The following is a 12,320-nucleotide window of genomic DNA, read 5'->3' on the forward strand; positions in this document are numbered from 1 at the left end:
ATGAGTGTGAATAGGAGTGAGTGGCCGGGTTTTCCTGTACTTTGGATATTGGAGCCCAGGTGGATGCTATATTTGTAGATTTTTCTAAAACTTTTGACATTGCACTAACTTCAAGTCTACTATGCAACCCTTTCGCTGTCACGAACGTACCGGTAAGTTCTCTGTCGTGCATTCAAAACTTCGCGCCTGAACACGAAGCTGGCGCGCTTGGACAGGTTGCGCCATCTGCCAAATCTTTCTACAAGTTCATATTTTCACCCCGCGTTGTGTTGGTATGTATATACTGAAGAGTATGGAGCAACCCTTTATATTCCCCGACCGTCCAGGAGTCCGCATAGCTTTAATCTAAAGCCATGCTTCGCCCGTACTGATAATTTCAAACAAAGCTTTTTCGTCCGGACAACTGAACATTTGAACACAATTCCTGCCATAACACAGTCTCTTCCATTGTGCACATTTTTATCAGCCACTGATATCACATGATTCTTTTTAAATTTTTTTTTTCTAATTTAATTTTTTTTTTTTGTCTAACACCTATTGTGTATTGGTTAATTTTCTTTTTCCACAGCGCCCACACCATACTATATTCACCATGTGCGTAAACATGTTAAGTTTGTTTTGTAACTTGCCACATTAGTATGCATATTTCTTGACCCCACTCCTTCATAGCCCCAGCAGGGGCTGCAGTAAGTACAAATAAATACCTAAATAAAAATTTGCTCGAAAGCACGACCAAAGCGCTTTTTAGGAATACTGGTGAAGCGCTTACAATTCGGCTGTAGGGCATGGCCATCATGGCTGGAAAGGCCCGTGAGAAACCCGTGCACCATGCCGAGTGATCCTTTCGCCATCTCTACATCGTGTGAGGTGCGATCGACCTCTTTCCAGTTGTGTGCGTGTAGCGGGCGTGCACTCTGGTTGCGAAAATCGCGGAGTTAGGGTGGTGAAACCGAAATCACCGAAAAGGCAGCCGACGCCATCACTAAACAGCACTTCCTCTCGCTGGGAGCCTGATGCTGATAGCGATGAGCGAGGCTTGAACTGCAGATTTGGGATAAGCATATAGTACGAGGCAGAAATCTGGCAAGTAAACTGGGAATAAAACCTCGTATTAAATGCGGGTTTTCACGGTAAATTAAATTCCTTTTAAAAACAGCACCATTGCTCAGTACTCACAGACCCCATTAATAAGATGAGGGCAAAACACCACGGCATTCTAGCAAGCACTGTTAGAACAATAGCACTGCAGTTAAAATGATATTTGCACAGACAAAAGTATCTAACGTCTAGCCATGACAAGTGGCATAGTTTCTGTAGAGGCAAGAGGAGCTGTTTTGAAGTTTATGTTAGTACCTGACTGCAATAATAGATATTCAGTGATGATGAGGAAACAAGTGAGATGCCCACAAAGTAACAAGGAACAGAAGAATAACGGCTGACCTGCGAGACTCAAAGCTCTCTTGCTGCTGAATGGGCTGCACAACTTTCTTCGTCGTCGCCAGGGTTGTCGTGTCCACGAACACCGCTTGATCCTGAGAAGTTGGGACGATGTGTCGCCATGCATTTAGCACAAGCAGATTCTGCACTGTGAAACTGACACTAACAGTACAGTATTTACTCGAATGTAACGCGAGATTTTTCATGATTTTTGGCTCTCAATGTCTACCCTCGCGTTATAATCTAATGCTGTGATTCGGCTGGCCTAAAGCAGCGCAGGGTGTAGCCATCTTGAAACCATCACCACTTGGTTTCGGTTTTTGCGGTTTGACGATGTTATGTTGGCAACACATCATGCGAAATGCGATAAAGGAAGTAACTATACTAATCCACTGCGAAAAATGTGACAAGCACGAGATAAAGACGACAACGTGATTCTGAGCTTACGAGCAAAAAGCGCAACATTTTCGCTTTGGATAGATTGGGATTTGTCTGATTTGGCTTCCTTGGTACCCATGTTGCCAACATAACATCGTCAAACCAAGGAAGCCAAATCAGACAAATCCCAATCTATCCAAAGTGAAAATGTTGCGCTTTTTGCTCGTAGGCTCAGAATCACGTTGTCGCCTTTACCTCGTCGTCCTTGTCACATTTTTCGCAGTGGATTAGAACAGTTACTTCTGTTATCGCATTTCGCATGATGGCAACACGCCATGCACAGTACGACGCTAACTTCAAAAGAAAAGCTATTCTGATAGCAGAAGAAATCGGAAATTCCACAGCAGCTCAACGGCTAGACATTAACTAATCTACCATATGTGGGTGGCAGATGCAGAGGGAGGTGATTTTTAAATATGAGCCTGACCGCAAAGGCTTCCGACAACATCATGTGGGAGGACGACAGTAAAAGGGAAGACTGTTTCCAAAAACTTGGCCTCCGAAGACTACGGCAAATGAGCGTTTCTGATGAGACTGCATGGGCCATTATGTCTATTAAAAGTACTTTTTCAAGTGCTTAGCTCTCATTATTTCTGCGGTTTTATTTTTTCATAATGAGCAATATGTAAAGTCGCCCTTCGTGTTACATTCGAGTTCCCATTAAATCCAAGTAAATATGGTAGGTAGTCTAAATCAAGCAAAATCGCACAGGAAGAAGAATTTCGTGATGCACTAAGATGGTACCGTAAAAACCTAGTGGGACAGCTAAGGCAGCTGTGTGCATGCAACCGCTGTGCCTTCACCACAAGTCATTCAGATTACGTTTTAAAACACGCCTGCACATTCCAAGGTATCTACGATGTTCCCCTCTGCTAGTGCTCGCAAAGCACAGAAACTTAGAAAGAGCTTACGTTCTATGCCATTAAATCAGAATGTTCCTCCACAGCTCTCATTTCTTGCAACATTCTTGTTTCATGGTTCAGTTGAGTTAAGTGACAAGGTTAGGAAGTTTGTAAGAACAGGCATAACTGTAAAAGAAGTCTTCTCAAACATTTATGCCTCAAAGAACCCTTCCCCCGACACCATCACAATCTGTGGTCACACGGATCATGATAAATCAATGCCACTTGTGAACAGACTATTTTTGTTATTCTTTTACCTTTTAGTTTTCTTTTTTAAAGCATTTTTTTGTTTTCTTGCTTTTGACAACTGTTTATTAAATGCCCACCTCTCACTCATACTCAGCTCTCAAGCCCGAAGACGAAAATGCAATAAGCTAATAACTTCTTGCCACATTTGAGTGCTTGACCAACAGGGCTGTGCAAAAAATGACATCATGATTCAATTGGCTTTCGCTCTTAATCTACGGCTTCCCGTTTCAGTGTCAGAACAGTACAAACATATTAAAAATTTCCGCAGATAATTGCTTTTTGGCACAAATGAGGTCCCCAGCACCAAAACACTGCCTCAGCGCTGCCAACACCACTGAAGCACCCAGAAAAACATCACGTGAGGCGTGCTCATATTTTGCTCTGCCTTAGCTTGTTTCAGCTAGCTTGACAGTGCAGCATAGCCCTACAGCTGCCATGCTCGAGAGTGGAATGCCAACTCACCCCTCCCGGCGTTCCCACTCTAAACCATCTCATTGACATTTTAAACGCATATACAATGCCACAGCAATGTGCTGGCATGCTGCTAAGTTCACCAAGCGATAGCAGTAACCGGCATCAAAACAAACAAGCCGCGCCGTTACTAGCGCGCAGCACCTTGCCTTGCTACTGAGGTTTGCGGTGCGGATGATGTCGATGAGGCGAAACCGAGGAATGAGCTAAAGTATGAGCAACTAACCAGATGCTGTGCCTGTCAGCAGCATGTGCTCTCCTCAAGAAAGAAGGCGAAGGGAGCGTGTAAAAGGCTAGTAGTGTGGGTGCTTGCAAATCCAAAAAAAGTAGCCCATAAATCCCTATTTGAAAACTCCTGCTGTTGAGAAAAAAGGAGAGGCCCTTGTCCAGTAATGGACATGACCCAATGGATGATAATCATGATGAGTCTGTGCAATGCAATTTCATGTCAATGAAACAGTAGGCCGTTTTTTTCTACTGCACAGCTATAGCAACCTACACATGTAAACACGTGGCTCCCATTTTAATGTTTTTGCACAAGTTAAGTAGCTTGTCTTTGGGCCTTGGTTACGAGACAAAGACCTAGAGGAGGGTTAACTCCTACTGGCGCAGAATACACACCACAAAATGTGAGAATCAAAGAAAGAACCTGCAGTTCCAACATCTTGTGGCATGCAAGCATCAACTGCCATGAAAAAAAAAAAAGTTTTAAACAGAGGGAAGGCAGGCTGGCCAAATGGTAGTGTACTTTGCCAGATGGATATAGGCCTACTGGTACTACGTCTGCTCTTGGAATTCATTTTTTTTTTTTTTTTTACACTTAGTGAACGCCTCTCTAGACATGAGTACTAGAAGAAACCCTCTAGTACTTTGCCCTTGACAAAGTGTAACAATTTCCATTGTGGGCAGCCTTAACTTACCCCGTTAGGGTACTTGGCAGTCATCACACCGTTCCATTCCCCAGTGACGGTCATGAATGGTTTCCGTTCATTAGGGGGAAACACTTCGGCCGTGAGCTGATGCTTCTTGCCACCAATCATGGGCTGCACAGCAAGAACAATATTACCACAGTCAGAAATCGGCAACTTCTGAGCTGAACTCGCCAAGCTTAACCTGCGAAACACATACCAAACGGTCAAAAAGCAAAATTTGCAGATAATCAGTGAGATGCATGCAGCACATAGAAGGAAGCGTCATTTTTCTCCATCTCACTACTGATGATGTTATTGCCTCGGTGAAGAAATGAGGCAGACATTCATTTCTTAATCGTTACTGTGCGGCAGCATTTTCCTTTTGGGCAACAGACTACACACAGGAGATGTCCCGCAGCCATGTATATTTTTTCAGATTAAAGTTTTGAGTATTACATGCCCGTCATTTGTCGAGACGGAGAGGCTTCAACCACATGGTGGGGGGGTGCAGGGGTCCTGTGCACTCAATTCCAGTCCTTCCCCTTCTAAGATTGAAAGCGAAATGAGAGTGGGGATTCAACCTATCAGTGCCAGCCACGTTCTGCCAGAGGCATGCTCATCAGTTTTTTTTGAGGCTGCAAGGACGATGACTATGGACAATTTTTGTAGCGTGAGCTACATTGGCCACATTCTCGCCATTTCACCGTGCCTGTCCAAAGAGCGAAGAAGAAAAAGTAGAAGTCGTGGGAGGTGATAGCTGGTAGCTGACATGGCCGAGCACTAACTGGACGTAGGGCTTCCTGACGTTACCTTTGGCTGGAGCTGTCAACTTGGCAAAGTGCGCCAGCGCTTGTCCGGTTGAGTAAGCCTCCTTTTCAGTACGTTCGCTTTATTATGCTATGAGCGACTGGGGCGGGCGCGTCTACCGCCACTCCAATAATCGGAACGCGCGATAGCAGCAAGCGGCTTTTGAAGCAGCGTTATGATCGCGGCTGACTTGCGTGCTTCCGTTGACAACTGATGGCTGGAAGGACGGATGGCTATCGCAAAAAAAGAAAAAGAGAGAGAGAGAGAGAGAGAGAGAAGTTTAACCCGTAGTGCCCGTCTGAGATCATAGCCTTTCATGGGCGTTGGCTGGGACCGCGCCAACAGTACTTATCCCTATTTCCAAATTAACAGCGTTGGAAATAACGAGTATTTAGTTCCGAGCTACGATGCGCAGAAGAGAGCAGGCAGCCGCCGTCCCCTCCCTCCAACACCGCCGCCCGCCGTGCCGGTCATGGCGCCATTTAAGTTTTACCCACTTTTCCTTGGTTTTACCTGGTTCCATCTTATGTCCCCGTTTTGGACGTGTGCAGCCTTTAACTATGCCTTCCGATGTTTATTTATTTATTTTTTTTTGTCGCGCGATGTGCGCCAAGCCGCCCAGATGCGGCGGTGCGTAGTTCGAATTATCCGTAGCGGAACCGACTCGCGTTCGAATTAATGGGCTTTTTTATACACAGATCTCTATGGAGCTTGGCCGGACCAAGTAGTCTAGCTTGAATTATCCGAAAATTCGAATTATCGAGGTTCAAATTAATCAGCTTTCACTGTATTAGCATAGGCTTTAATTAGGCCAGAGCATTTGGTATACCAGTACATAGAATCTCATTCATTCAACCCACGTTAATTCAGAAATTCGGATAATTCAAGCAAGGAGCATGGTCCTGGCCAACACCCACATAAGCCTATGGCATTGGTTGGGCGTGCTCATTCCGGTTAATTCAGATGGGGAATAGCGTCGGCGTATGGTCCGCGCAGCCAGCACTCAGCGAAGCAGACCTCCCCAAACCTGAATTGCATGGAACAGTTTGAGCGCTATGGCAGACCCGACGATGATCGGAAGTTCTTCATTTCCGAAATTAAACTCAGCTGCATAGTTTGTTTCATTTCTCTTAACCTTTCATTGTACCGAAGCTGTGATAGGGCGAGTGCGTAGCCTTGTCGTTTCGAGTACTGCGTGGCATGTCGCTGTTATTTTATTTTTATTCTGGCATGGCACCATGCTGTTCTAATGAACATATGCACATGTCCCTCGTGTGCATCCATGCACTGCATGTTTCACAGCGACGCTTCACAGCATAACTGTGCGGTGAAGAATAGTCAAAACAAGACGGGGCTGTTTTGTGGACGCACCACTGCTATTGCGTCGGAGGCCTTAGCTATTTTGAAGCAGTTCTTTCAACGTCCAACACTGCACGCAACTCAAAGCAACTGATGAAACCAGGAAGAAACCATTGCTCTCACTTGAGTTTCACTTTTAAATGTGTATTTATTAGTCAAATTAAACACGCATTTATTAGACAAAATTACTGCAATGCAAACGATTCTCAGCAGGTTTTTAGGACTACTTGAACTTTCGGTTAATTCCAACATTTTTTCTGGTTCCTTGACAGCTGAATCGATGACAGTGTACTGTATTTGCATACCCTTGCATATCCTTTAAAGAAAAGAAATTGTGCAGAAAACGCCTAAACACATGAAGCTATGCAGTCCTAAATAAGCATTTCACCTGTGCTCCAATTCTCTACCAGTCACGACAAAACTGATTCTGTAACCTTTAAGCACAGTCTTGGCCGGCAAGGAGAGCAATAACACATGGTAGTGCCTGCTTGATACCTTCAATCACTCCCTGTAGAAAACTACTGTGGTCTAATGCCCCAATGCGACATATATCTAAAACATGGTGACGCAAGTCCTGACAGACAGGCTTGGTGGTGTTCCTGATGAGAATAGAAGACCATCTGTCTGACAAACAGCAGACATCGTCAAAGCCTGAGAAGCACACAAATCTCTCACCGTGCTTAGACTGAGAGAGCGAACTTGGATGCAAAGAAGTTCACAACCAGGGCAACTGACCTTTGTGTGAAAGTGGATGACTGCATTGTAGCCCGTCTTCTGGCAGGTGATCTCAACTGTGCCGCCCAGCTCGATCCAGGGCACGGTGAATATTGAGCGACCGTAGCCACTGGGGAAGCTCACAACATACTCCTCGTCATGTCGCAGGAACATGATGCATCCCTGCCCCACGTTGTGGACACCAATGCTCATGCCCAGGTACTTGGACTTGGTCCAGATGTGGGCACAGCAGGCTATCCCCTTGGCCGCATGCTCGGCATAGAAGGCAGACACTGTGAAACGAAAGGAAAGGAAGGAACCCCTCATTTTTCTTAAAGCCTTCTCCTTGCAAGGCATAAATCAGAAGGTACTTAAAACACAGGTCAGAGCACAACAAAGTGAATGCACAGGTAAAACAAAACTGTGTGTACAAAGGTTGCCAAGCGTTACAACTTCTACTCTACCAAAGGGTAGAGTAGAAGTTGTCCAGATTTATTTACAACTAGATGGAGCAGTGTAGCTCATAAAGAGTTGAGTCAAAGTCAATTCAAATGGTGGGATAGTAGTCTGAAGTGAAACCTGCGCTGTGCGAGTGACCGCACACTGATCACCAGACCTGGCAAAAGCAGGCCTGATGGTGGCGGTGCCTTCCCCCGCCTCCTTTTTAAAGCAAATGCTTATACCACCTGGCTATCCTTTACACTGAACCCGCAACAGACTGTGCTGCTTGTGAACTAGTTGCTACATTTTTAATGAGGTCTAATCAAATTGCCAAAATATTATGACAATTATGAAAATACAGTTGAATCCCGCCACAACGAATACCGCCACAACGAATACCGCCACAACGAAATTTCCGCGACAACGAATAATTTTTTATTCCCCGCGAGTATCCTATAAGAATTAATGGCCTAAATTTCTCTGCACAACGAACCATTTTTGCAGAGCGTTTCCGCTTCAACGAAATTTTCGCGTTCAAAATCGAAACCGAAACTAGTTTTATTGGCGAGAAGTCCAAGTCAAATCCAAAGCCACATTAAGCATGAAATCACGTGATTGCAGTTCCGCCATTTTGGCTTTGTGTCGTGGTCGCGTTGTTCACTCGCTGCCTTTCTCTTCGACAACGACGAGTTTTCATCCGCAGGGCACGATGGCAACGCAAGTGAAAAAACGCAAAACTCTTTCCCTTGAGCAAAAAGCTCAAATAATCGCCCAAGCAGAAAGCGGAAGGAAGAAAGCGGCAATTGCTGAAGACTTCGGAATTCCTGCAAGTTCGCTGTCAACGATTCTAGGCAATAAGGACAGCGTGAGAATGGCACTTGCTTCAGGCACATCCTCGAAGCACAAAAAGGTGACGCGGCCCCTCCATGAAGAGTTGGACAAAGCAGTGCATGCGTGGTTTGTGGAAGCACGAGCCAGCAACGTCCCCCTGTCCGGAAGCATCGTCCAGCAGAAAGCCTTGAACTATGCATGCCTACTTGGCATTGATGATTTTAAAGCCAGCATTGGCTGGCTAAACCGTTTCAAGGCCCGCCATAACATCGTTGGAAAAGTGTTGTGCGGCGAGTCAATGTCAGCAGACGTGGACGGAGCAGCTGCTTGGAAGGCGAGTAACATGGCCGGAATTTTAAGCAACTTCGCGCCTGCAGACATTTACAACGCCGACGAGACCGGGCTATGCTACGAGATGTTGCCGGCTAGGACGCTCGACTTCAAGGGGCAGCGCTGTCACGGCGGCAAACACAGCAAAAAACGCATCACAGTGCTGCTTTGCACAAACATGGATGGCTCGGACAAGCGTCCGCCGTTAGTCATAGGCAAAAGTGCCAAGCCGCGCTGTTTTAAGGGAACTCGTAGCCTACCTGTGCAGTACAAGGCGAACAACAAGTCATGGATGACCCGCGCTATTTTCACCGAGTGGATGATGGCATTCGACCGCGACATGAAGCGGCAGGGCCGTAAAGTTTGCTTGCTTTTGGACAATTGTTCAGCGCATCACTCCGACGAAGTCAAGCTCACTAACACGGAGCTGAGGTTTTTCCCTCCCAATTGCACGTCTGTCTTACAGCCTCTCGATCAGGGCGTGATTCTTAGCCTGAAGCGCGCTTACCGCGGGAGGTTAATTCAGCGGCTGCTTTTTAACACTGAAACCGGCCGAGACACGAAGGTGGACTTGTACGTGGCACTGCAGATTATGTCTGCTGCCTGGAGCACACTGGGGCGCTCAGTAATTGTGAACTGTTTCAGGCACGCCGGATTTGCCGAAGGTCGACCCGTACACTCTGCTGGCCTAACACCAGGCGTTACAGACGACGACGAAGAGGCGTCACCGGCTCCGGGGATCGCGGCCGCCTGGAAAACGCTGGGAGAAATAGGAACCGTGCCGCCTAATCTCGAGCTCGACGAATACATCGGCGCTGACGCTTGTGTTGTTGTTCACGAAGATGTGAGTGATGAGCAGATCATAAAAGCTGCCCGGAATGATAAGGACTCTTCCGATGAAGAAGACGACGACGTACAGGAAGCGCCGGCTGCGGCAACCGCCGTACAGGTGATGGACGCTTTTGATTTCATCAGGAATTTCGTTGCTGTCCGAGACGACGATGTTGCAATGGGTTTGCTGACCGAGTGCGAAAATCGCGTGACGGCGTTGCTCGCCGTGAAGCGTAAGCAAACCAAGCTTACAGATTTTTGGCATTAAACGCCTTTGCTGCTGCTTGGGCAATTCTTTCTGCGTTTCACGTCAAATTTTTGCGATAACGAAGTTCCGCGAGAACGAATTTTTTTTCGTGCACCGTGAATTTCGTTATAGCGGGATTCAACTGTATTATGAAATATTATGAACAGGACAATCCCTGAATATAACTGAGGTAGTACATTATTATTAATATTTTCATAATATTATGAAATATTATGAACAGGACAATCCCTAAATATAATTGAGGTAGTACATTTAGTTACACCAATGCCTCCAGCAGCGAAGAACAGGTGAAGGCTGCACTACCCTATCATTAACTAACACTTAGGCTTTGCCAAACGAGGTGTGGTGTGTTGAATGAAAACTTTTTCACATGACAGTGCTGTCAAGTGGAAAATTATCTACCCTCAAGCATGCCCAGGCTTTTCTAGTCAAGTGGTTTAAAGCATTAGCGCTGCCAGGAATTGTCCAAAGCTGCAAGCATTAACGATGATTGTGGAAGTGAAGTTAACAAGTGGAACTTAGGGGGTTAACAAAAGGGAAGGGGGGTAATTTTATTGTTGAGGGGGAGGGGGGCATATATTGTAAAGATTACAGCACAAAATCCACACAATGTAGACAACTTGTGAATCAGAGCCATGATAATGTGCACATTCAAATTACAACTAAGTGATAAAAAAAAAAGCTCCATTGTGGACAGCAGTTACTGTTTTGGTCCTCCTCTTCTTGACAGTCATTACAAGAACTAAAACCAGGCTCTATGACATCATCCCAAAGACTACAACTAGCATTAAAAAATTACTGCGACAGCCAAAAAATGATAAAACCAAGGTGGTTTGCAAAATGTCCCAGATATCGGCGAGTTTTTCATGTTCAATATGGAAAGTTGCACATTGCGCTCTTCAATTCCCGACGAAAATTCAAGGCTTTGTAGCAGAACTGTAAATAATTTGGAAATTGGTGGTTGACTTCTAGGACGACACAAGTAAAGTGCATGAATTTTGAAGTTCATTGGCAATACTACAATAGCATGAAATATCTATGGGCCACTGGTAACACATGCTCAATGAGCATGACACTTTTTCTTCTCTTTCTCATCATGCTTACTGTGACTATATAATATGCTCCCCATGAGGGAAGCCTGTGGGTGTTCATGGGCCCTCCACGCATTTGACTGCCTCTTCGCCTAGTGTACATTTGTCCTTCGCACATTTGTCCATTAGGCGACCACATTAGTAAAAGCACTTACCAGGGGGATGATGAGAAACCTGCTCAGCGATGAAGGTTAGATCATTTGTGGTGGCCCAAGGCACGGGGCCTTCCTTGACAGGTGCCTGAAAGGTGAAACAGGAGACCAACAAGCAATGAAGATAAAAAAGGCTTGGTAGCCTCACACCCTATTGGGCTACAGATGCTACAGCAGACACCAGTACTGCGAGTTCAATAACTAAAGAAAGTGCTGTGGGCAGTTTCCTGAGCAGTGCAAAGTACAGTGCTCAGCAACTTTGAACAGTTTTAAAAAATTCTCTCTTCTCAAGCACAGGCTCGTTTGCAATGAAACTGCGTGAAAAACTTGCACATCAAGGCCCCTCTTACACTGTATCAAATTTGACAATGACTTATGTGGTTTGGCCACACAAGATGAGAAGCCGGAATATAGTGTGCGATGATACTGAGGAAGAAAAGGCTACCAAAGCAGAGTTTCCACCTGAGCGTGGTGGTGCAGTCATTTGGCATCACTAGAGCTAGCCATGTGCCACCATTCGCCTGCAGCAGAAAGTCAGCACTGGTAGTTTTCGCTCTCTCATTTTTGTTGTACTCTATTCCGCCTTCTCGTCACATGTGCAGCCAAACTCTATAAGTATAGTTATCAGCTTTGTAAAAGACAAAAGGAACCTCAAATGCAAGCTTTGCGCGCAGTCTCACTAAAAAAAAAAAAAAGAAGAGAAAAGAAAAGAAGCCCGCAACCGAGATGGCGGAACAGGTAATAAAAGGGCAATTGCATCCGTCCAAAATGCTTTGTAAGCTGAATCCTAAAAACAGTATGGAGTACTGTTGAAATGAAAGGGGTTAGTGCAAGGTACACACCCCAGGCTTTTCGCCAATCCTCCAGTAGCAGCGGAAGATCTCCCCCAAGATCGGGTTGTATGGCTTCTTGGCCACAGAACTCTTGCGGCCAGCATGAAAGGCAGAGAGGTACCACCGTACCACCTCCACCATCCGCTCCTTGGGGTCGTCGTGGTCCACTATGCTGTGGACAGCCAGATGTCGCATCAGCACGAAGCAAGAAAAATGCACGTAGAAAAACCTCTCACTGGCACGCCTGATATGCCA

General features: G+C 45.7%; 1 protein-coding gene across 2 annotated transcripts in view; it reads right to left on the reverse strand.

Annotated features, from left to right (window-relative positions):
• Positions 1 to 12,320, reverse strand: part of LOC146198642 (oxysterol-binding protein-related protein 9-like) — a 35,502-nt gene that overhangs the window by 5,341 nt on the left and 17,841 nt on the right. For both annotated transcript variants that reach the window (XM_084594151.1, XM_084594153.1), the window contains exons 14-18: positions 12,075 to 12,237; positions 11,236 to 11,320; positions 7,310 to 7,581; positions 4,418 to 4,540; positions 1,441 to 1,532 (exon numbers count right to left, since the gene is read on the reverse strand). In XM_084594151.1, the coding sequence (XP_084450277.1) occupies positions 1,441 to 1,532; positions 4,418 to 4,540; positions 7,310 to 7,581; positions 11,236 to 11,320; positions 12,075 to 12,237 (735 nt within the window). The remainder of the gene's footprint in view (positions 1 to 1,440; positions 1,533 to 4,417; positions 4,541 to 7,309; positions 7,582 to 11,235; positions 11,321 to 12,074; positions 12,238 to 12,320) is intronic.

The sequence above is a fragment of the Amblyomma maculatum genome, chromosome 2, assembly GCF_055883805.1.
Source record: "Amblyomma maculatum isolate TAMU_Amacu chromosome 2, ASM5588380v1, whole genome shotgun sequence".
NCBI classification, from domain to species: domain Eukaryota; kingdom Metazoa; phylum Arthropoda; class Arachnida; order Ixodida; family Ixodidae; genus Amblyomma; species Amblyomma maculatum.